General features: G+C 36.2%; 1 protein-coding gene and 2 pseudogenes across 1 annotated transcript in view; all 3 read left to right on the top strand.

The window, feature by feature from the left end:
- Positions 1-4,545, top strand: part of LOC147274890 (ent-kaurenoic acid oxidase 1-like) — a 9,098-nt gene extending 4,553 nt beyond the window's left edge. Inside the window, exons 2-9 of the mRNA XM_086228567.1 lie at positions 2,442-2,766; positions 2,924-3,073; positions 3,193-3,447; positions 3,559-3,642; positions 3,758-3,836; positions 4,018-4,124; positions 4,219-4,337; positions 4,455-4,545. Of these exons, the coding sequence (XP_086084693.1) occupies positions 2,442-2,766; positions 2,924-3,073; positions 3,193-3,447; positions 3,559-3,642; positions 3,758-3,836; positions 4,018-4,124; positions 4,219-4,337; positions 4,455-4,545 (1,210 nt within the window). The remainder of the gene's footprint in view (positions 1-2,441; positions 2,767-2,923; positions 3,074-3,192; positions 3,448-3,558; positions 3,643-3,757; positions 3,837-4,017; positions 4,125-4,218; positions 4,338-4,454) is intronic.
- Positions 4,546-5,794: 1,249 nt separating this feature from the next.
- On the top strand, positions 5,795-13,948 carry LOC147274891 (ent-kaurenoic acid oxidase 2-like; annotated as a pseudogene).
- A 1,951-nt stretch (positions 13,949-15,899) lies between these two features.
- Positions 15,900-18,743, top strand: LOC147274892 (ent-kaurenoic acid oxidase 1-like; annotated as a pseudogene).
- Positions 18,744-23,618: the final 4,875 nt, after the last annotated feature.

A 23,618-nucleotide genomic window follows, 5' to 3' on the forward strand; every position in this document is an offset into this window, starting at 1 on the left:
GAAGAGGGTGCGGCGCTGCGAGGGTGAGGCACTGAGTGAGCAAGAGTGACTGAAGTGAACCCAGAAATGGGTATTAACTTAAAGACTTTGGGCAACGAACATGAATTCGTCGCCCAAAGTGACTTTAGGCGACGAATTAACACGTTCGTCGCCCAAAGTGACTTTGGGTGACGAATTCATGTTCGTCGCCTTAAGTATCTTTGGGCGACGACCATGAATTCGTCACCCAAAGTCACTTTGGGCGACGAACGTGTTAATTCGTCGCCTAAAGTCACTTTGGGCGACGAATTCATGTTCGTCGCCCAAAGTTGTTGACTTTAGGGCACCGTTTTATCCCGCCATAATTTCAGACTTTGGGCGACGCACTGTTCGTCGCCTAAAGCTACATTTCGTCGCCCAAAGTTGAATTTTTTTATGAACCATGATTGTTCATACGTTCGAGCTCCAATACCAAACTTCTAGATCTCCAATTGACCTAATATTTTAGAGGAATGATCTTTGAGTGACAAACTAATAAATGAACGGTTCAGATCGTTAAAAACACAATCGACATATAAGGTTCTACATATAAATCAGTGGTTTTTGCATTTGAAGAATAAAATTATATCAACTCTTTTGTTAAAACCTTGTAGCTTCAATAATTGTGAAGACCACAACGTGATTATCATAATCAGAGCCATTCTTCATATATGTTCATACTCAAAGATCAACCCTGGAAAAAATCGGCTCAATCGGAGTTCATCTACCCATTCGATTATTATTATAAGAATCAAGATCGTTCATACATCCTAAATGCTAAACCTAACTTCTACATCTCCAATTGAGTTAATTTTTTGCATGGATGATCTTTGAGTGAGGCACTAAGGAATGATCGGTTCGGATCGTTAAAAACACAATACAAAAGTGATCTTCTACATACAAATACACTTGAAGAGTATAATTATATTAACTTTTGGGTAGAAATTTTGGTGATTCAACAATTTGTGAAGACTACAATGTGATTTCAACGATCGGAACCGTTCATTCTATTCGTTTATACTGGAAGATCATCCCTGCAAAAAATCGGCTAAATCGGAATTCATCTCATACTTCGATTCGTATTACAAAATTTACAATCGTTCATAAGTTCAACCACCGTTACCTAACTTCTACATCTCCGATTGAGCTAATTTTTTGCATAGATGATCCTTAAGTGAGGCACTAAGGAATGATCGGTTCGGATCGTTAAAAACACAATACAAAAGTGATCTTCTACATACAAATACACTTGAAGAGTATAATTATATTAACTTTTGGGTAGAAATTTTGGTGATTCAACAATTTGTGAAGACTACAATGTGATTTCAACGATCGGAACCGTTCATTCTATTCGTTTATACTGGAAGATCATTCTTGCAAAAAATCGGCTTAATCGGAATTCATCTTATACTTCGATTCGTATTACAAAATTTACAATCGTTCATAAGTTCAACCACCGTTACCTAACTTCTACATCTCCGATTGAGCTAATTTTTTGCATGAATGATCCTTAAGTGGGGAATTAAAAAATGAATGGTTATGATCTTTGGAAATACAATCGTATAGTATGCTATTACATATATAAAATTGTAAACAGAAAAATATTCTTACTTTGGGCGAGGAACTACAAATTTCGTCGCCCAAAGTTATCTTGGGCGAGGAACCTCACAATTCGTCGCCCAAAGTAACTTTGGGCGACGAAATGTTAGGTTCGTCGCCCAAACCATTATTACAAAACAGGATGACCCTTTGGGCGACGACTAGGTTCCTCGCCCAAACTATGTTTGGGCGACGAACATCATTTCATCACCCAAAGAGTCTTTGGGCGAGGAATATGTATATTCCTCGCCCAAAATGAGTTTGGGCGACGAAATATTTTGTCACCCAAAGTGAGTTTGGGCGACAAATTTTCGTTTTCCTCGCCCAAAGGCACTTTGGGCGACGAACATCTATATTCCTCGCCCAATGTATTTCTCAATTAATTGTTTGTTGTTAATGTTTAGGCGACGAACACATTTCGTCGCCCAAAGTAACGTGTGATTCGTCGCCCAAACCTCCTTTGGGCGACGAACATGTTCGTCGCCCAAACCTTTATGACATTGAGCGACAAATTTTTTTGTTCGTCGCCCTAAATTTCTTTGGGCGACGAATATATGTTCGTCGCCCAAAGTGTGGTCGCCCAAATATGTTTTTCTTGTAGTGTAAATGACTTCTCATTTTGGAGTTTTTTCACAGGGATGATCTTTGAAGTAGGGCCTAAAAAATAGACGGTTCGGATTTTAAAATTACATTATGCAGTGGGCCCAACAAAGTTATTAGTTTTGTATTAACTTACTAACAATTTAGTTTTAGAGCATTCTTGTATATATATATATATGCTAATAGCATTAATGGTTGAGTATTGACAAAGAAAATTGGATCAGGTACGGCGATGGAGTAGGAATGTATAGAAGCCACCTATTTGGATCACCGTCCATCATAACATGCTTCCCAGCGGTGAACAAATTTATATTCCAATCAGATGATACCTTCATCCTAGATTGGCCAAATGTTGAGATTGTAGGTTCGAGTTCTCTAGTGGCAGTTCAAGGAAAGTCGCATGCAAGACTTAGAAGTTACGTCGTAAATGTAATTAACCGCCCAGATGCTCTCCGACGCATTGCGCAACTAGTCCAACCCCGCATGTTGGCTGCACTTCACTCATGGGCTCAGAAGGGAAGAATCAAAGCATATGATGAAGCTAAAAGGGTACGTAATTAAGTTATCAAAACATTCATTAATTATGCGATATATGGAGAACGGGTTGCTTAAATATAACTAATAAAAAGTCTTTGAGTTGATAATTCTATGATCTATATGCAAGTAATCAATTTCATGCATGTCTCATATATATGCTTCATTATAGGTAACATTTGAAAATATTGGAAAGTTATTTGTAAGTTTGGAGCCAGGGCCTCTCCTAGATACCATTGATAACTTGTTTGATGGATTGGTCAAAGGAATTAGAGCTCAGCCATTCAACATTCCTGGATCTGCTTATAACCAAGCTCTTCAGGTTTGAATCACCTTGAAGGGTTTTCCCATGTACTAGATATATATATATATATATATGATCGATTTCACCAAAAATTAGTTCCATTATACATATATATATGAATGTGAATGAATTTTCAGTGTAGGAAGAAGCTTGAAGCCATTTTCAGGGTGGAGCTAGAGAAGAAAAAAAAGCAAAAAGAAGTAGTGACAAATTATGATCTAATGGATGGGCTTATGCGAATCAAAGATGATGAGGGCAATAAATTAAGTGACCAAGAGGTTGTGGATAACATTGTCAGCCTTGTTATTGCTGGATATGCATCTACATCACTTTCAACAATGTGGGCTATATATTATCTTGCCAAATACCCTAATGTCCTCAAAAAGCTTCGGGTATATATGAAAATCCCATATTCTAAAAATATTAAAAATAAAGTAATTATTAATAATCATCTTCGTGAATTTTCATGTTCTTGATGGATTTTTATGTGGAACTATGTTCAGGAGGAAAATATGGCTATAAGAGAGAACAAGACTGGGGAATTTATTAGCAGTGAAGATGTTTCAAAAATGAAATACACAAACAAGGTACTGCCTATGGATATATTGACCATTAATATTGTTTTGTATAGCTTGCACTATTAATTGTTTCAAAGGATTAATCTCCATCCAAACTTTTTTGCACTTGTTTACAATGATACAGGTGGTGGAAGAAACAATAAGATTGGCCAACATTGCAGCATTTGTTTTCCGATTGGCTACTAAGGAAGCTGAGTATAACGGTACGTACAATAGTAAATTATGTTTTTAACTTTGGTCGTCTTGATGTTAAAAGTGCATTATATTTGCGCCACATTATATACATGTGTGTTGAATCTCATGTGTTTGCATCAGTACTGTTCGACGCATTACATTAGGCACACACAATTCTGTGTTTATAATCAAATTGGTACATTTCTGCAGGCTATAAAATACCCAAGAATTGGAGAGTGGTTGTTTGGATTCGATACGTCCACACAAATCCAGAGAATTTTGATGATCCAATGTGCTTTAACCCAGACAGATGGAATGTAAAACCCACATTAGTTTATGACACAAATACTATGAATTAACTGTTAAATTAACATGATTTGTAAGCTAATGAGTGTACTTGTTCTTCCTCAGGAACCAGCTAGGCCTGGGACTTACCAAGTTTTTGGTGGTGGATCAAGAATATGTGCAGGAAACATGCTTGTTAGGATGCAACTTGCAATCTTCTTACATCATTTGTCTACAGGATACAAGTAACTAATGAAAACTCAATCATGACCTTTCTTTAGTATTATGTATGTAGGCTTTTGAATATTAACACAATACATATAGGCATTCCTGTACTTAATTAATTGTAATTGAATTTTCAGGTGGAAATTGCTCAATCCAGATGCCGAGATGATTTATCTTTCACATCCATCACCAGTTGATAAGGTTGATGTCACATTCAGTAAAATTTAGAAATCCATTTTCACATAGTTTCAGAAATAAGATTGACATCGATCGATCTCCATTCGCCTTGCTCAAGCATATATTAGGCCTCTTTTGAACTCCTCCACCCCTTAAAAAAACCACTAGAAGTCTAGAACCCTTTTTAGTTTGAATTTTGATTGTACGTGATCGAATCATGTATAATATGTATTTGGTTATAAAGTTGTATTGTGTTCAAGTGTATCTTCTTTTATAGTTTATTGACCTCAGTTTCACCTGGATTTTTTTTTAATCTCTTGTGTTTCAACAATCCCGTATTATTTCTTATACAACTTCATACGAAGGCTTGAATTTTTTCTTTATTAATCAACAACCCTTAATTGTACGTCATTTATGAAATTAAAATTCAGGATCTTCTTCCATGAAAAAAAGTTTTAAGTAATGTCGCTCTAGTAGTATCATATATTTTGTTTTTGTTCTGAAGCAGCAAATATAATAATAGGCTTAATTATAATTGTTCTCCTAAATTTTGGCACTTCACACTTCAATGTTATGTCTGGTTAACCACATAATCTCATTTGGTTAAAAAACAAGAAATCAAATGAACTATCATTTTATACACATGGCACTCAGAAAGAAAGCTACGTGTGTAAAACTGATAAAAAGACCATGGGATTATTGATATAATTATATTTCATTTCGCAGCCCTACATTAAATAAAAATAAAAAAATAAAAAAAGCAACTATGGGTATTAAATACCAAATCCAAATCCGACGGCCGGTGGACGCGATCAGCTTTGCGATTCACTTCACGGGAAAATCTACTGATCCATGGCTGTTTTGTAGCACACTGTCAGCTCCGTTCATTGCCCATTAAAAACAGACCCTGTTGAGATTTAGAAGAGACAAGCACACAATTGGTACGTATGGTTCAATCATGAAGTAGCTAAAACGGGTTGACTTTTAAATATTATTAGAGATACCTTGATTACTCTAATAATATTTAAAAGTATCCCTACATAATCAAGGTATCGTCATATAATAAGACACAAATTCCAGATAATTTAAACGGGTTGATTGATTCCTTGTTTCTTTGGCTGTTTGCTCACCCCTGGTCACTCGAATAATCAACATGGAATCAACCACAACTATATATGTAGCCCAGTACTGTAGAAGGAGTCAATAGCCAGCTACTCTAGGACAAGTGCCAAGAGGGGTTTAACAATTTGTAACTACGCCACTGTTGGGGTTCATTTTACAATTTGTACCTACGCTGGGGATGGAAATTTCTCTGGGGGTGTGGATGGCTTTGGTTTTGGGAGGTTTGCCACTGTTGGAGTTGCTCTTGTGGTGGTGGAATGAGCTTCCTTTCAAATTACGCCACTCGGCTACCGACGCCAAACTGCCGCTGGTCATATGGGATTTCCATTTTTTGGTGAAATACTTACCTTCCTTTGGTACTTTAAAGTCTTAACGACGCCAGATGAATTTATCAATGCTAAGCGGGCAAAGTACGTTTTATTTCCCTTTTTTTTTTTCAATATACTTCAATTCTTTTCTTTTGGTACGTACGTAGTACATCCTTCTAATATTCTTAGTTTTCAAAATTGCAATATGTAGTACGTAGTTGTTCAAAACCTTTTGTTTACTTATGTTTAATTGAATGAATAGGTACGGTGATGGAGTAGGAATGTATAGAACTCACCTCTTTGGATCACCGTCCATCATAACATGCTTCCCAGCGGTCAACAAATTTGTATTCCAATCAGAGGACAGCTTCATCCTAGATTGGCCGAGTGTTGATCTTATGGGTTATACTTCTTTGGTGGCAGTTCATGGGAAGTCTCATGAAAGGCTTAGAAGCTTGGTCATAAATGTAATTAATCGGCCAGACGCTCTCCAACGCATTACCCTCCTAGTCCAACCCCGCATCATGGCTGCACTTCAGTCGTGGGCGCAGAAGGGTACAATCAAAGCATATGATGAAACTAAGAAAGTAATAAAATTATCAATTAGCATACAATTATGCTTCAAAAGAAAAGTCTAAATATATTGCTCAAATTCTCATGTATATATCTCTACAAACTTGCAGGTAACATTTGAAAATATTGGAAAACTATTCGTAAGTTTGGAGCCTGGACCTCTCCTAGATACCATTGATAACTTGTTTGAAGGATTGTTGAAAGGATTTAGAGCTCAACCGTTCAACATTCCTGGCTCTGCTTTTCATTATGCTCGTCAGGTTTGAATCTTACAACTTCTTCCCATGTGTGATATATAATTTTACTAAAAAGTGCCAATAATTATATATAGGCTTATTATGATTTTTGCTCCCTGAACTATGATCCCATTCCTAATGTGCCCCCTGACTTATTAATTTTATCAATTTACCCCCTAACAGTTACAACGTTAGTCTAATGTCCCCCTTCGTCCAATTTCCGTCTCAACTTCCGTCTATTTTGCTGATGTGGCAGGGTAAATTGGTCATTTCGACCTCCCTGGACCATTCAGCATCCCATTTTTTCCACCTAGACAGCCCCCAAATGCCACATCCCCACATGTGGGACCCACCCGATGCCAGCTCAGCTCACGTAGGGACCCAGTCTTATTGGGTCAACTGGATCGATCTCCATCAAACAACTCATCGCATCCCCTCCGTTTTCAGAAGATTCTCTGCAATTAGGGTTCCATCATCGCATCGCCCATCGCCTCCTTTCTTCAGAAGTGAAGCCGAGATTCTCTGTGGGATTTTGAGCTGATTTGGTGAAGTGAGGTCTGAAGATTCGTTTGCCAGACAAAAGTAAGTTTTTTTGAACTTTTGGAACTGTTAGGGTTTTCGACTTTTGGAACTTTTGGAACTTTTGGAACTGTTTGGTTTGTTTTATTGTGTATCGATGAGTGGTGTGCCATGTGCAAGATTCTTTGCATTTTAAAGCTTTTTTGAACTTTTGGAAGTGTTAGGAATTGTTTATTGCTTTAGACCCCAGTTTTCAACGAATGTGGTCCATGGTTGGTGTGGTGTCGTGTACTTGTGTAATAGTGGGTTGGGGGTTTAATTGGGGGTTGTTATCTACCATTCAATATTGGAAACAAAATTTGTCTTTTACCTGGTGTTGCAAATTTATGGTTTTAGATTGGTTGGTGTCGTGTCTTTTAGTGCATAAATGAGGAGGGTGGTGGAACATACTTGCAGTGAAAAAAACTTAATATATGCTGCCAAGGGTTGTTACACACTTACATGCTGCCAAGGGTTGTTACACACTTACACCTAATAAATTTCATTAAACATACTTGCAGTGAAAAAAACTAAGAGGAGGGTGGTGGAACCTGCTGATGGCGAAAGGGAGAATGTGATTGAGGTGGAAAGTGAGTCTGAAGATGATAATGCAGATGATGGTGAGTCTGAAGATTATAATGCTGAGGAGAGTGAGCCTGAAGATGAAGATGATAATGCTGAGGAGGGTGAGTCTGAAGATGAAGATGCTAATGCTGAGGAGGGTGAGTCTGAAGATGATGAGGAAGATGATGCAGCTGATCCTTTGTTTGAGGATGAATTTTATGGGGTTAGTGATGAAGAGATTAGGCTAGTGAGGGATGATGATAGGCTATTTGAGGGATACATAGACCCCACTGCTGATGACAGAGACCCTAATGCTGAATTGGATGATAATGTGGTTTCGGATGAGGAAATTGATGATGAGGTGAGGACACCAGACAACTCATCAGATGAAGATCTTCCTCAGCAGGGCACTACAGTTAAAAGACCAAAGAGGAGACTGCCCAAGTTTCATGAATTCAATGAGGATGTAGACCTAAAGGACCCTCATTTTAAGTTGGGAGACAAGTTTGCCACTGCTAATTTGTTTAGAAGGGCTGTTAAAGAGTTCTCACTGAAATGCGGTAGACAAATTGATTTTGTGAAAAATGATAAAAATGCAGTAAGGGCAGTTTGTAAGAAGAAGTGTGGGTTTGTTGTGTTTGCATCCTCACAGAATGGTAGTTCTGAGTTGTATGTGAAGACCTTGGTGGGCAATCATGTTTGCAATAAGGAAACAGTGAGCAAGCATCTCACTGCAGATTGGCTTGCAAAGAGGTATATGACTCAACTTGCTTACAACCCGAGATGGGAGCTGAATTCTTTCAAGGAACAGGTCCTAAATGAGACAGGGATAAATGCACAAGCCTCATTGATCTACAGAGCAAAGGCTAAGGCCACTGTGTTACTTGAGGGAACATATATGCAACAATATGGACAAATGTGGGACTATTGTGCTGAGTTGTTGAGGAGAAATAGGGGAAGCACAGTGATATTGAAGACATCTGGTGGTGAGCAAGATGCTATTAGGTTCCAGAGGGTGTACATTTGTCTTGGTGCCTTGAAGAGAGGTTTTTTAGAGGGATGTAGGCAAGTAGTTGGGCTAGATGGGTGTCACATCAAAGGACCTCATCCTGGACAGATTCTAAGTGCTGTTGGGATAGATGCCAACAATGACATGTACCCAATAGCATATGCTGTGGTTGAGGTGGAGAATTATGAGACATGGTACTGGTTTCTGGAGCTGCTGGGGGGTGACTTGCACATTGAAAATTCGCATCATTGGGCATTTTTAAGTGACAAGCAGAAGGGACTTATAGATGCCATCAAGGATCAGTACCCCGAGTCAGAGCATAGACATTGCCTTAAGCATTTATATGCTAATTTCAGTCAAAAGCACAAAGGTTTGGCATTGAAGAAGCAAATGGAGAAAATAGCAAGGGCCACCACACTGGAGTGGTTTGATGCTGAAATGAAGAAGATGCTTGAATTGGATGAGGCTGCTTTTAAGTGGTTGCATGAAAAGGATCCTAAGAATTGGGCTCTTTCTCATTATAGTACCCAATTCAAGTGTGAAAAGATGCTTAACAACTACTGTGAGGCCTTCAACATGGCTATATTGGAGGCTAGAGATAAGCCCATTCTGACTTTGTTGGAAAGGATTAGAATGTACTTGATGTTGTTAACAGCCACTAGAAGGGCAGGTGTTGAGAGGTGGCATCATGAGGTAGGTCCTAGGGTGGTTAAGAAATTGAATGACATTAGAGATGAGGCAAGGTGGTGCATTCCAAGACCAGCAGACAAGCACAAATACCAGGTTATCCAGCATGGTGGCAACAGGAGCTTTGTGGTTGATTTGGTCCAGCATACTTGTTCATGTAAAGCTTGGGACCTAAGTGGGCTGCCATGTGTTTATGCTTGCTCAGCTATAAGCTACTTAAATGGGGATCCCCTTCAGTATGTGGACAATTGTTACAAGAAAGATGCTTACATAAGAACCTACAGGGAGCTGATTGAGCCAATGCCAAGTAGTGATCAGTGGAAAAAGACTGGAAAAGCCCCAATGCTACCACCACTTTACCACAAGCAGCCAGGTAGACCTAAAAAGTCAAGGGTTAAAGCACCAAATGAAAGCCCCAAAAGGCCAAGTCAAGCTCACAAGCTGCAAAAGTTTAACTTCCACACAAAGTGTGGTAATTGTGGAGAGATTGGGCATAATGTTAGGAGTTGTAAAGCAAGTGTTGGGACTCGGGGCAAAAAGCAGGTAAATAATGGCCTTCTCATTTTTTCATATGTATATGCAATCTATTGTTGGGCTTTGGTTCTCATTTTATCATGTGTACATGCAGGCTGCTAAGAGTGCAAGGACCACTACAGATGGAAGTGCACGCAGGCCCACCAAACTACCAATGAGTGGACTTGCCCCTTTAGTGTTGTCCTGTTACTTGACACTTTAGCATTTAACTTTGGCTGTTTTTTTTGTATGTTTCATGTAGTTCAATAGACAGACCCAAAACAATGGAGAGGGACCATCAAAGAGAACAAATCCATTGAGGAAGGCAAGATGTGTATCACATATGAGCCATCAGGAGGGTGAAGGGCCTTCAAATAATGTCCAAAAAGAAGGGCCATCTCAGCAGGACAACTTTGAGGGTCCATATGAATATGACAACTTTGAAGGTCCATCTCAGCAAGCCACTCAAGGTCCATCCCAGCCTCAGCCATCCCAATCTTGTGGAGACCCCCAACAACAAGCCCAACCTTATGGAGACCCCCAGCCTCAGCAAGCCCAACCTTATGGAGACCCCCAGCCTCAGCAAGCCCAACCTGGCACCAAGAAGGGCAAGAATAAGAAGCCCAAGACTGCAAACCAGCTATTCAGGGAGAAGTGTTTGAACTTGCAGAGGGCCACATTTGGATGGTTGGATTGATGATGTTAAGACAACCAGTCATTTTTTGAGAACTTTGATATGGGTGGCAGACAATTGTCAAGATGATGTTGGTTTTAGGCTCATTTTGTAAAACTTGCATATTGCCATGTTTTGTGTACTTTGTAAGCAGGTGTAGATGTTTGGATGTCTTGTGTTGGTTTTAGGCACATTTTGTAAAACTTGCATATTGCCATGTTTTGTGTACTTTGTAAGCAGGTGTAGATGTTTGGATGTTTGGTTTTAGGCACATTTTGTAAAACTTGCATATTGCCATGTTTTGTGTACTTTGTAAGCAGGTGTAGATGTTTGGATGTTTGGTTTTAGGCACATTTTGTGAACCTTGGAAGGCTTGTGTTGCTTTTCGGATGATTGTATGCAGGGTATGCAGGGGTTGCAATATATAATGTCATATTACTGCAAAATTCATGTCCATTTATTTTCACAGAAAATCTTATGTCAATTTATTTCAAATAGGATCAACCATTAATTCATGTCAATTTACTGTCCAAACCCATGCCAATTCACCTTAGTTTTTCATACTATTCATTATCATATTCATGTCGTTTTCATACCATTCCTAATCAAATTCATTGCATAATATGGAAAGAAAATCTAAATAATATATACATTGTCAATTTTATTACAAACACAATTTCTCATACTGATGCCCTTTGTTACAGTAAGTAATCTGAACTGCAGTTTGATTTCCGCACAGTAAGTAATCTGAACTGCAGTTTGATTTCCAATTGGCATTTGATTTCCAATTGACATTTGACTGCTTAGTAATTGCCATATGAGATGTCAACTATCTGAACTGCAGTTTGATTTCCAATTGGCATTTGATTTCCAATTGACATTTGACTGCTTAGTAATTGCCATATGAGATGTCAACTATCTGAACTGCAGTTTGATTTCCAATTGGCATTTGATTTCCAATTGACATTTGACTGCTTAGTAATTGCTATATGAGATGTCAGCTGTTACATTACGGAATGTAAATTACTGCATTGATATAAATAATTCTTACACCCTTAATAGCATAATAACCAACAAAATTCCCCAGGAGACAACCATACATTGTCAATTTCATTACAAACCCAGTTGGATATTTTCCATACTTATGCCCTTAATAGCATAATAGCCAAGAAAATTGCCCAGGACACAACCAGGGCAACCCACAAGCGCTTTTCTCTAGCATTCTCTCTTTCAACCATTACTCTAGGACCCTCAATACCATTAAGCCTTCTCCGCAGCCCATTGATCACATCCCTTGAACGATCGCACATCTTTGGATCCAGCCACACGAAAAAACCACAACCCGTGTTTTTCTGCAAACCCAACCATTATTATCTCTAACTAAATTATTAAACATAAACCATGAACCAGAATCAACCCATAAATCTCACCCCACTCCACTTTGGACACCCATGAAACCTCCTCCCTGGATTCAAATCTGTCCAGGAGGTGGATATTCGTGCAACCAATCCACAGTGGCAGCGCAGTGATGATTCACCATCAGCATCTTCGTTCTGCGTCCTGCTCTGGTAGCTTCGATGGCTGCTGCTTCGACTCATTTTGAAGAGAAGAGAAAATTGATGAGGGAGAGAGGTAAGCTCGAGCTGAGATAAAGAGATGGGGATTTGAGGAGATAAAGAGGGCCAGCTGAGCTGGCATCGGGTGGGTCCCACATGTGGGGATGTGGCATTTGGGGGCTGTCTAGGTGGAAAAAATGGGATGCTGAATGGTCCAGGGAGGTCGAAATGACCAATTTACCCTGCCACATCAGCAAAATAGACGGAAGTTGAGACGGAAATTGGACGAAGGGGGACATTAGACTAACGTTGTAATTGTTAGGGGGTAAATTGATAAAATTAATAAGTCAGGGGGCACATTAGGAAAGGGATCATAGTTCAGGGGGCAAAAATCATAATAAGCCTTATATATATATATATATATATATGAATGAATGGAAATGAATTTTCAGTGTAGGAGGAAGCTTGAAGCCCTTTTCAGGGTGGAGCTAGAGAAGAAAAAAAACCAAAAAGAAGTTGTGACAAATGATCTAATGGATGGGCTTATGCAAATGAAAGATGAGGAAGGTAATAGATTAAGTGATCAAGAGGTGCTAGATAACATCGTCAGCCTTGTTGTTGCTGGGTATGCATCTACTTCCCTTGCATCAATGTGGGCTATATATTATCTTGCCAAATTCCCCAATGTCCTCAAGAAGCTTCGGGTATGACTAAGATCCCACATAATTCTAATCTACAAAATTAAAGAAATTAATCACCTTTTTAAAATATAGTTAATTTCATGATCTTGATGAGGTTCTCTTGATACAGGAGGAGAATATGGCTATAAGTGAGAACAAGAAAGGAGATTTGATTACAAGTGATGATGTCTCAAAAATGAAATACACAAACAAGGTACTACTGTCTATGCATTAACTATTAATATTGTCTATGCAATATTAGATGTTACAAGGAACTAATCTCAAGCCAAACTTTTTGCACTTAATTGAATCCATATATACAGGTAGTGGAAGAAACAATAAGAATGGCCAACATTGCAGCATTCAGTTTCCGATCCACTGTTAAGGAAGCTGAGTATAAAGGTATTAATATGGCCAACATTGCAGCATTCAAATTGTTGCTGCAATGCCTTTTTAACCTCCACATTATAAAGTTAAAATGAATTGAATTGTTGGTGTTCAAATTGTCATTTCCTATAGAATTCATGTGCATGTGTTGTAATCAAGAATTGGTAAATTCATGCAGGTTATAAAATACCCAAGGGTTGGAAAGTGCTTATTTGGATTCGTTATGTCCACACAAATCCAGAGAATTTTGATGATCCCATGTGCTTTAACCCAGATAGATGGAATGTACATACCAAGCTTTTGGTGGTGGATCAAGAATATGTCCTGGAAACATGCTTGCTAGGATACAACTTGCAATCTTATTACATCATTTGTCTACAGGATACAAGTAATTAATGATACTCAAAATATATCATAGCTTTATTTTATATCATGTATATGCTGTTGAATTTTAATTCAATGTGGGCATTCCTGAATCTTACTTCAACTGAGTTTTCAGATGGAAGTTGGTGAATCCAGATGCTGAGATGATTTCTTTCACATCCAACACCGGTCGATAAGGTTGATATCACCATCAGCAAGATTTAGAAATCCATCTTCTCATAGTTCCATTCATAGGGTTTGCACCTCACCCTTCTCCTTCTTGAAGCTGTTGGTCTCTGCTCAAATAAAAGAAACAGAAGCAGTTTCCTTTTTAGTTGTGATGAATGATGTAAAATATGTACGTATTTGGTTATAAAGTTGATTTTGCTCAAGTGTCTTCTTCTTAATTTATTAATTGTCTCGACCCTCTAAAGTTTTGCCTGGATTGTAGTTTTAATCTCTTATGCTTCATTTTTTTAATCAATTCTAAAGTGCACATCTTCTAGCATACAGTATCTTGCGCATATCCTACAAAAACAAGCATAATATTTAATAATAATAAATGGATATTTCTGGGCTAACAATTATACAATCATGGAGTACTATTAGACTTACCAAATTTTATTCATCAAATAATATGGTAATATTTTCAGTTATATTGGAGGAAATCAAACCCTCCTGTACCATGCAAATTATAACTCAATATCCCAACTTCCCTCATCTTTTGAGTTAACCTCAATTTTTTGATAAAGTTTATAGTATTTCATTAAAATTTCGACCCTGGGGCTACTGGAACGATAGGAGCAACCGGGCTGTTGAAGTTGATCTGCAGCAAGAAGCTCTGTTTATGTAGATGTCTATTTAGAGCAGCAACTTCCGCTTCTCATATTTATGTGCTCCGCATATCCACTTTGAATCTCGATTATTGATTAAAAAAGAAAAAAATTAGGGCACGTTGGTATTTTATTCAAAAACTTTTTTTTTTTCAAAAACAAAAAAATATGTTTTAATCAAGAAAATATGTTTGGTAGATCATTTTAAAAAACAGGCTTATTTTTAAAAATGATAAAACATTATTTTATATTTTTTTTATACACTTCTTTTTTTCTTAGCTGTTATCATTTTTAAAATCTAAAAATTGTTTTTAAATTTCATACCAAATAAGTTTTCAAATTTTAAAAATTAATTTTGAAAACTCACATTAAAAAAAAAAAAATTTTGAATAGGATATCAAACAGGCCCTTATGACCGTACCGTAACATTTTGATAAATATATGAAATCAATCAATCACATAATAAGACACAAAATTCAGAATATCAAGTATTACATAAGTTAAGACGGGTGCAAGTTTCACATATAACACATGAGCCCACCCCAGCACCCCCTCCCGGCCCCTTCACTCACACTGTCACACACTCACAAGAAGCATATATATATTACAATTTAATTGGATAAGAGAGGAGACTATATATATATTATTGAAAAAATTACAATTTAGTTCTTCTAAAATTTCTTATTTAGAAAAAAACCTTATGATTTTTTTTTTTCCAAATAAATTCCTTATTTTTTCTAAATAAAGTTCTTTGATCATTGCCTTGTCAAGGAAATATGTCATTATTTTTTTTTATTTTTTGAGGGTATAAGGTACATGTTAACATCATACCTTTTTAGGGTATAGAATGAGGTTTATGGAAGTTGCATGTTAGACTTTAACTATGGAATTTTGGGCTGGTTTTAATATAAAGCCGACAAACCAGAACTTGACAAATAAGTAAAAATGCATTGTCGAACACTAGAAAATGGCTGTCAACTGCTCGGCGCCTGGTATGTGTGAAAAAAATAGAAAATAATAGACCAATATTATGTAACATGAAATGATTACAATATTATTGGACTTTATTTAGAATTTTAAAAGTCATAAGGCTTTAGTCAGTAAATTATAAAATTAAAGAACCTAAATAAAAGCATTAATATTTGTTTGTATAGGTTCCAAGTGGGAACTGGATCCTTGTCTATTTGCTCACCCCTGGTCTGACGAATAACCAATTCGGAATCAATCACAATTATATATATAGCAAGTGTGGCAGTGGCTGTAGCAACATATACACTAGGACAAGAGCCAAGAAGCTAGGCGCCCAATAGCATATTTGATATTTGTTGGTTAGCTAGCTAGGAATGGAAATGTCAACGGGGGTGTTGCTGGCTTTGGTTTTTGGAGGTTCTCCACTATTGGGGTTGCTCTTGTGGTGGTGGAATGAGCTTTGGTATGTGCTTCCTCTCAAATTCCATCACTCAACCACCTCCGCTAAATTGCCACCGGGTCACATGGGATTTCCATTTTTCGGCGAAATGTTCACTTTTCTTTGGTATTTCAAAATTATGCGCCGTCCAGATGAATTTATTAATGTTAAGCGGGCAAAGTACGTTTTATTTTCATTTATGAAAGTAGTAACATTAATTCATAAATATATAAATTGTTGACAGTCTTGATATGATGTACATATATAATTGAATGATCAGGTATGGTGATGGAGTAGGAATGTATAGAACCTACCTTTTTGGGTCACCGTCGATCATAACATGCTTCCCAGAGGTGAATAAATTTGTATTGCAGTCAGAGGATACCTTCCTTCTAAAATGGCCCAACCCTGATCTTATGGGTGTTAATTCTTTGGTGGTTGTTCATGGGAAGTCCCATGCAAGGCTTAGAAGCTACGTCACAAAAGTAATTAATCAACCAGACGCTATTCGACGCATTACTGTCATAGTCCAACCCCACATAATAGCTGCTCTTCAGTCATGGGCTCAGAAGGGTAGAATCAAAGCATATGATGAAGCTAATTAACAAGGTAAAATCATCAAATTAAGGCATACAATTCTATATGCATGCTTCAAGAGAAAAACAAAGAGAAAAATCAATTTTATGATTAGTTATATATAGTTAGAGATTGATCTGTTACGTGTAAGTGATTGCATGTGTCTCATATATACACTTAATTATAGGTAACATTTGAAAATATTGGAAAACTATTCGTGAGTTTGGAGCCTGGGCCTCTCCTACATACCATTGATAACTTGTTTGACGGATTGTTGCAAGGAATTAGAGCTCAACCACTCAACATTCCTGGATCTGCTTATCACCATGCTCGTCAGGTCTGACTCTTATAATTAATTAATTGCTCTATAGATTAAAGAATACTTCCATTGATTATAATATTTATATATAAAATGCATACATGTGAATGGATTTTGCAGTGTAGGGAGAAGCTTGAATCCCTTTTCATGGTGGAGCTAGAGAAGAAAAAAGTAAATCAAAAAGATCAAGTGGTGACAAATGATTTAATGGATGGGCTTATGCAAATCAAAGATGATGAGGGCAATAAACTAAGTGACCAAGAGGTTGTGGATAACATTGTGAGCCTTGTTGTTGTTGGATATGCATCCACTGTTGAGAGAAATCGCACTTTGAAGATGTGAGGGCCTTGCTAGTGACTTATAAGGGTTTGAGCTACTCCTCTCATTGCCAATTGGTTTTGGGATGGATGCCTAGATTTCTTCATGGTATCAGAGCAGGTTATCCACGTGATGCGCCTAACGGCCACACGTACTCCCACGTCACCCAATATAAATTGTCCACGTGTTAGGCTTAAATGACGCCACACGTGCGGGGGCGTGTTGAGAGAAATCGCACTTTGAAGATGTGAGGGCCTTGCTAGTGACTTATAAGGGTTTGAGCTACTCCTCTCATTGCCAATTGGTTTTGGGATGGATGCCTAGATTTCTTCATCCACTTCCCTCACATCAATGTGGGCTATATATTATCTCTCCAAGTACCCTAATGTCCTCAAAAAGCTTCGGGTATGACTTGCTAAGCTATCGATCCATATTCTAATTGATGTACACATTAAAACAAAATTAAAGAAAGTAATCATCTTATTTAAATTTCATGATCTTGATGAGTTTCTCGTGTGGAACTACGTAAATATGTACAGGAAGAGAATATAGCTATAAGTCACAACAAAAAAGGGGAATTTCTAACAAGTGAAGATGTTTCAAAAATGAAATACACAAACAAGGTAATTACTGGCTATATATGCATTCATGGATGTACTTAATGTTTATTAATAGGTTTAAGGTAATCCCATATGAATTAGTTGTTAATTGCATGGAATTGATAATCACAAGCCAAACTTTTTGTACTTAGTTAATTAACATAACATACATACAGGTGGTGGAAGAAACAATAAGAATGGCCAACGTTGCAGCATTTATATTCCGATTGGCTGCCAAGGAAGCTGAGTATAAAGGTTATAAGCATATATGTGTTCGAATATTCTTTTTTTTTTTAATTTATATATATATATATTATAATTTATAAGGGATCAAATTCTTAATCATTTCTAATTTAACCTAATTCTCCCATCGATCATTAATTCTTTACTGATCATGATGAATTGGTAAACTACTCCTGCATGCAGGTTATAAAATACCTAAGGGTTGGAAAGTGATTGTTTGGATTCGATATATTCACACTAATCCTGAGAACTTTGATGATCCCATGTGCTTTAACCCAGATAGATGGAATGTAAGCTCACATTTTTTCATAATTAACGTATGTAATGAATTATTAATCAAAGATAATTTGTTAATTAATGAGGTACTACTAATTCGACTGCCTCAGGAGCCAGCTAAGCCTGGGACGTACCAAGTTTTTGGTGGTGGACCAAGAATATGTGCAGGAAACATGCTTGCTAGGATACAACTTGCAGTCTTGTTACATTACCTATCCACAGAATACAAGTAAAGAAACCTAATTTTTAGCTTTATTTATTATAAATTGTGATGCATGCTTTAGAATTTTCGGACAATGTATAGATCGATGCACTTCTAATTGATTTTTTGTGTGGTAACTAATGATCAATTTTTAGGTGGAAATTACTCAATCCAGATGCAGAGATGATTTATCTTTCACACCCAAAACCGGTTGATGGCGTTGAAGTCATGTTTAACAAAATTTAGAAAATCATTTTCTCATTGTTCTAGTAATTGCCTTGATATCTTGTCCTCCCCCTTTCCCAGGCCCTTTGAACCAAAAAGAAGAAAAAAATTGAAATGCCTTGTAGTTTCATTTTTGTTGTGAATATGTAAAATATGTATTTGGATATTAAGTTGTATTTTGTTTATGGCTTAATTCCTATAATTGCATTTATGTATATATGTAGTTTTTTATTTTGAAAGAGGAGAATAATAGAATATTCTCCTCTAGAGGAGAATATTATATAGCATGGCTCTCATACAATGGTACTGGATTGAAAGCGAAGTCAAGATTTAAGCTTACGGAGTATTAATTTGAACGACAAATACAGCATGATTACACGTCATCATATCAGCTTGAAGTTTTTGTTAAAAAAAGGCCACCTAATAACTAATTACACTAAAAAAATTAGGGTCATTCCACCTTTATTGGCTTAGATAATTATTGCTTTGTCCTTCCTTGTGATGAAGTTGAATTCTTGACCAGCACAATAACAATTTGTCTAGATTTTCATTTTCTTATTGGGCCATTATCAAGCCCAAATGTAGTTTACACCAAGCACGAAATTTTAAACGAGTCCATTGTTCCTTCCCAAATGTAGTTTATATCCAAATCAATCTCTAGAACCAAAATCACACCCAACAGCTAGGCGAAGGACAGCGCCCAAATTCATTCAGCCAATACTTCCTTTCATTTAATTAACAAAATTCATATATATATTCTTCAAAGAAAAAGTCTTAATATAATTAATGCTCAAATTTTCATGCATGCATCTTAATATATAGGAAAAATTAGAATTTAGTCTTTCTAATATTTTTTATTTGAAAAAAAACTTTATAGCTTTTTTTTTTAAATAAAATTCTTGTTTTTTTTAAATAAAGTCATTTAACTATTGTCTTGTCAAATAAATATGTCATTTATTTTTTATTTTTTTAGGGTATAGAGTACATATTCACCCCAGACTTAAAACCTAATATGCAGCAGACAATTCCAAGATTTAAGGAATAAGTAAAAATGCATTGCCGAATGCTCAAAAATAGTCACCGAACACTCGGCGCTTGGTATGTGTGAAAAAAATAGAAACCAATGCACAAATATTATGTAACATGGAATAGTTATAATATTATTGGACTTTAGTTAAAATTTTAAAAGTCATAAAGTATATTATAAACTAAAAAACTAAATGAAAGTCTCCCTTATATATATATATATATATATATGTTGCAGGTAACATTTGAAAATATTGGAAAACTATTCGGAAGTTTGGAGCCAGGCATCTTCTAGATACCATAGATAACTTGTTTGAAGGGTTGATAAAAGGATTTCGAGCTCACCCATTCAACATTCCTGGATCTGCTTATCACCATGCTCGTCAGGTTTGAATAAACTTAAAGCTTTACTTTTTCCGACGTGGGATATATTCATTAATTTCACTAATTAAGAAGTTCCATTAGTATTTAATTATATATATATGAATTAATGTGAATGAATTTTCAGTGTAGGAAGAAGCTTGAGGCCATATTGAGAGTGGAGCTAGAGAAGAAAAAAAAACCAATTCAATTCCGCGAACCAATTAAATGGCCCTTAAGTTATTAGTTTTTAAGATAGGAATTGCACATGTGGCTGAAGAAGAATGAAAAAATTGCAATAGAAAAGGAAGAGATCAAGAAATTTAGCTAGCATTTCTCAGGCCAGTTTAGTGCATATCGTTTGTAATCATGAATTGGTAAGTTCCTGTGTAGGTTATAAAATACCCAAGGGTTGGAAAGTGATTCTTTGGCTTCGATATTTTCACACAAATCCAGAGAACTTTGATGATCCCATGTGCTTTAACCCAGATAGATGGAATGTAAGCTCACGTTTTTGCATAATTAACAAACATAATGAATTATTAATTAAAGATAATTTGTTAATTAATGAGTAGTGTAATTAAATTGACTCCCTCAGGAACCAGCTAAGCCTGGAACATTCCAAGTTTTTGGTGGAGGATCAAGAATATGTGCAGGAAACATGCTTGCGAGAATACAACTTTCTTTCAATCTTCTTACACCATCTGTCTACAGGATACAAGTAAACTAAAACTTATTAATTGTGTATGCTTTACGATCGGACATTTCTGTTGAGAGAAATCCTACATTGAAAATGTAAAGGCCTTACTAGTAGCTTATAAGGGTTTGAGCTACTGAGGCTATTACCAATTGGTTTTGAGATGAATGTCTAAATTTCTTCAAAATTCTTAATAAATTTGATTTTGTTGTTGAATTTTCAGGTGAGAATTGCTCAATCCAGATGCTGAGTTGACTTATCTTCCACTTCCAACACGAGTTGATGGGGTTGAGATTACGTTTAACAAAATTTGGAAATCAATTTTATCACAATTCCATTGATATGCTCGATATCTTATCATCTACGTACCTTCTCACGCCTTAGGTGGTCTCCTTAGAACCAACAAAAAAACAGTTTGAAATACTTGGTCTCCTTTGGGTATTAAGTTGTATTTTGTTTATCCCTTTTTTTTTTTGTTACAATGGAGGAACTCAAACCATCAGATTTATCCTAATCCTATTTCGTTGCTTTACCCTCCTTGACTTACCTCTTGGATTAACCACAAGGACTTTGTTTATGCTTTCATTAAATAATCTTTATCTTATATATGTTGTTCTCTATTTGTGTTTAATTAAGTATAGAGAGAATATAGGGAGACAATTTAAAAAGTTGTGTTTTCTATCAATGTAGGTTTGTAAGAGGATTTTTGAACATTTTCTATTATGATATTGCATGAAAAAATATATAATACTAGGCTCATTGTGGATTGTCTGTCTTTGACCGGCCCAAATGATTAGTCTGGTGCGCGAAAGCTGGCCCATAACACTCTCGGTTACAAAAAAAAAAAAAAAAGATATAACACTATGAAGTTTATAATGTGTTATTTAATTAGGCACAAGAGAAAATGCAAAATAGGTTAAGATTTTTTTTTTTTTGGTCGAAAAGGTTAAGATTATGATAGGTAAAAATTTAGGGTGCTTTAAATTGCAACCCAAAACTTAAGCTTCAGGCCAAATTTAAAAAAGCCTCTACTGTTCATCTGTCACTGTTCACACATTTTTTTAATTTAAAAAAAAAAAAAGCAACAACAAGAAGCATCATATGCATCAATATTTAAAACAAAAAATGACATGCTTGCAGATGCATGTAAAGAATGACATGCAAAAATAATTATTACTTTTTAAAAAAAATTATATGATTGTAGATGCATCTACAAAATGATTCAAATTATATTAAGAAGCAGTAGATGCATCTGCAAGAGGCAAGAGAATGCATATGCAAGCAGATGCAGATACAGATGCAGATGCATATACAAGCATATGCAGATACAAGTAGCTGCAGATGCAAAGAGGTTGCTATCACCGATAATTTCACTTCTCCCAACTACACTCCATCAAGTTTCTTAAGTTATAACAACTTCAATTCCTCAAAATGACATCAAAAGGAAAAAAAATAATAATTAAATTCCCCAAAGCTAGCATATGGGTTCTCCATCATAAGTTCCTAGCTCATACTTCTTTGCTAACTGAATATGCAATAGGAAAGCAAATCGAAACACAAATCAGAAGTTATAAATAACAATTGAATAATCAAACCAGAGAAATAATTAATTTTACAAATTTTTAAAACAAAAAATACATATCTTGAAAATCAGATCGAGAAAAGCTTCAACAAATTCTTTACTTGCTTTCATTTTCATCAACTAGGAAATTGGACCCCGTTACATCGGTGATGCCTCATATATGAACTTGTGCGATATCGGCAAAAGAAGATCGAACTCCATTGCATCGGTGATGCATCATATTTGAACTTGTGCTGAGAAGAATCATACAGAGAGAAAGAGAAGAAGGAGAGAGTGATGAGAGAGAGAGAGAGAGAGGAAGGAGAGAGTGATGAGAGAGAGAGAGGAAGGAGAGAGGGATAAGACATAGTGAGAGAGAGAGAGAGACACACACGTGTTAATAGTTGTTAGACATATAATAGATTGGGCTTCTACTTAATGTCTAAATGAATTGGATTTCTAGTTAACAATCTTCTAATTTTAGGAGTTGGAAGTAATTTATTAAAAATTTCATCCCTCCAACCTAACCTGAAAAAACCGAACTGAAGATTAAAGTTGCCATAGTATCTATTGAAGGACAGAGACAACATTATTGCACTTAATCATACCAGCTTGAATTTTTTTATTTTTTTTTGCAAAAAGCCCACCTCTTAAGTCTTAACTAACTACATTAAAAAATTAGGGTTATTCCACCTTCATTGGCTTAGATAGTTGTTGCTTTGTCCTCATGATGAAGTTGAATTCTTGACCAGCATAATAACAATTTGTCTTGATTTTCTTTTTTCTTAGTTGGCTATTATCAATCCCAAATCTAGTTTTTTTTTGGCCAGGAATCCCAAATCTAGTTTACACCAACTACCAAATTTTAACAAGTTCCAACTTTTTTCGAGAAAAATTATCCCAGGAAAAAAAAAAAAAAACCTTTTTTTTGAGTGAATGCCAATTTCTTTTTTCTAAAAGATATGAATCAAGTGAGCTTTGGAGTTTCTGATCCAAAAGAAAAAGGTAAGCTTTGGAGTATAGAGTAATTAATAGAGTTCTGTTTTTTTTGGTCTGAAATTATCTCTGAATTAATAGAGTTCAAAGTGCTCTTCTTTTAAATTTTCAATCTAGTAAAATAGTAATTACCTATCTAACCGCTGAGGATGCATTCAATTGGTGTCTGGGATCACAAATGACACGTGGCTACCATGTGTAGCGAGTTTCTGTTTATTTGCACACGAGGCTGTACTTCGTTTAAGAGTCAATTTTT

Source organism: Dryas octopetala, chromosome 9 (genome assembly GCF_963921425.1).
Source record: "Dryas octopetala chromosome 9, drDryOcto1.1, whole genome shotgun sequence".
NCBI classification, from domain to species: domain Eukaryota; kingdom Viridiplantae; phylum Streptophyta; class Magnoliopsida; order Rosales; family Rosaceae; genus Dryas; species Dryas octopetala.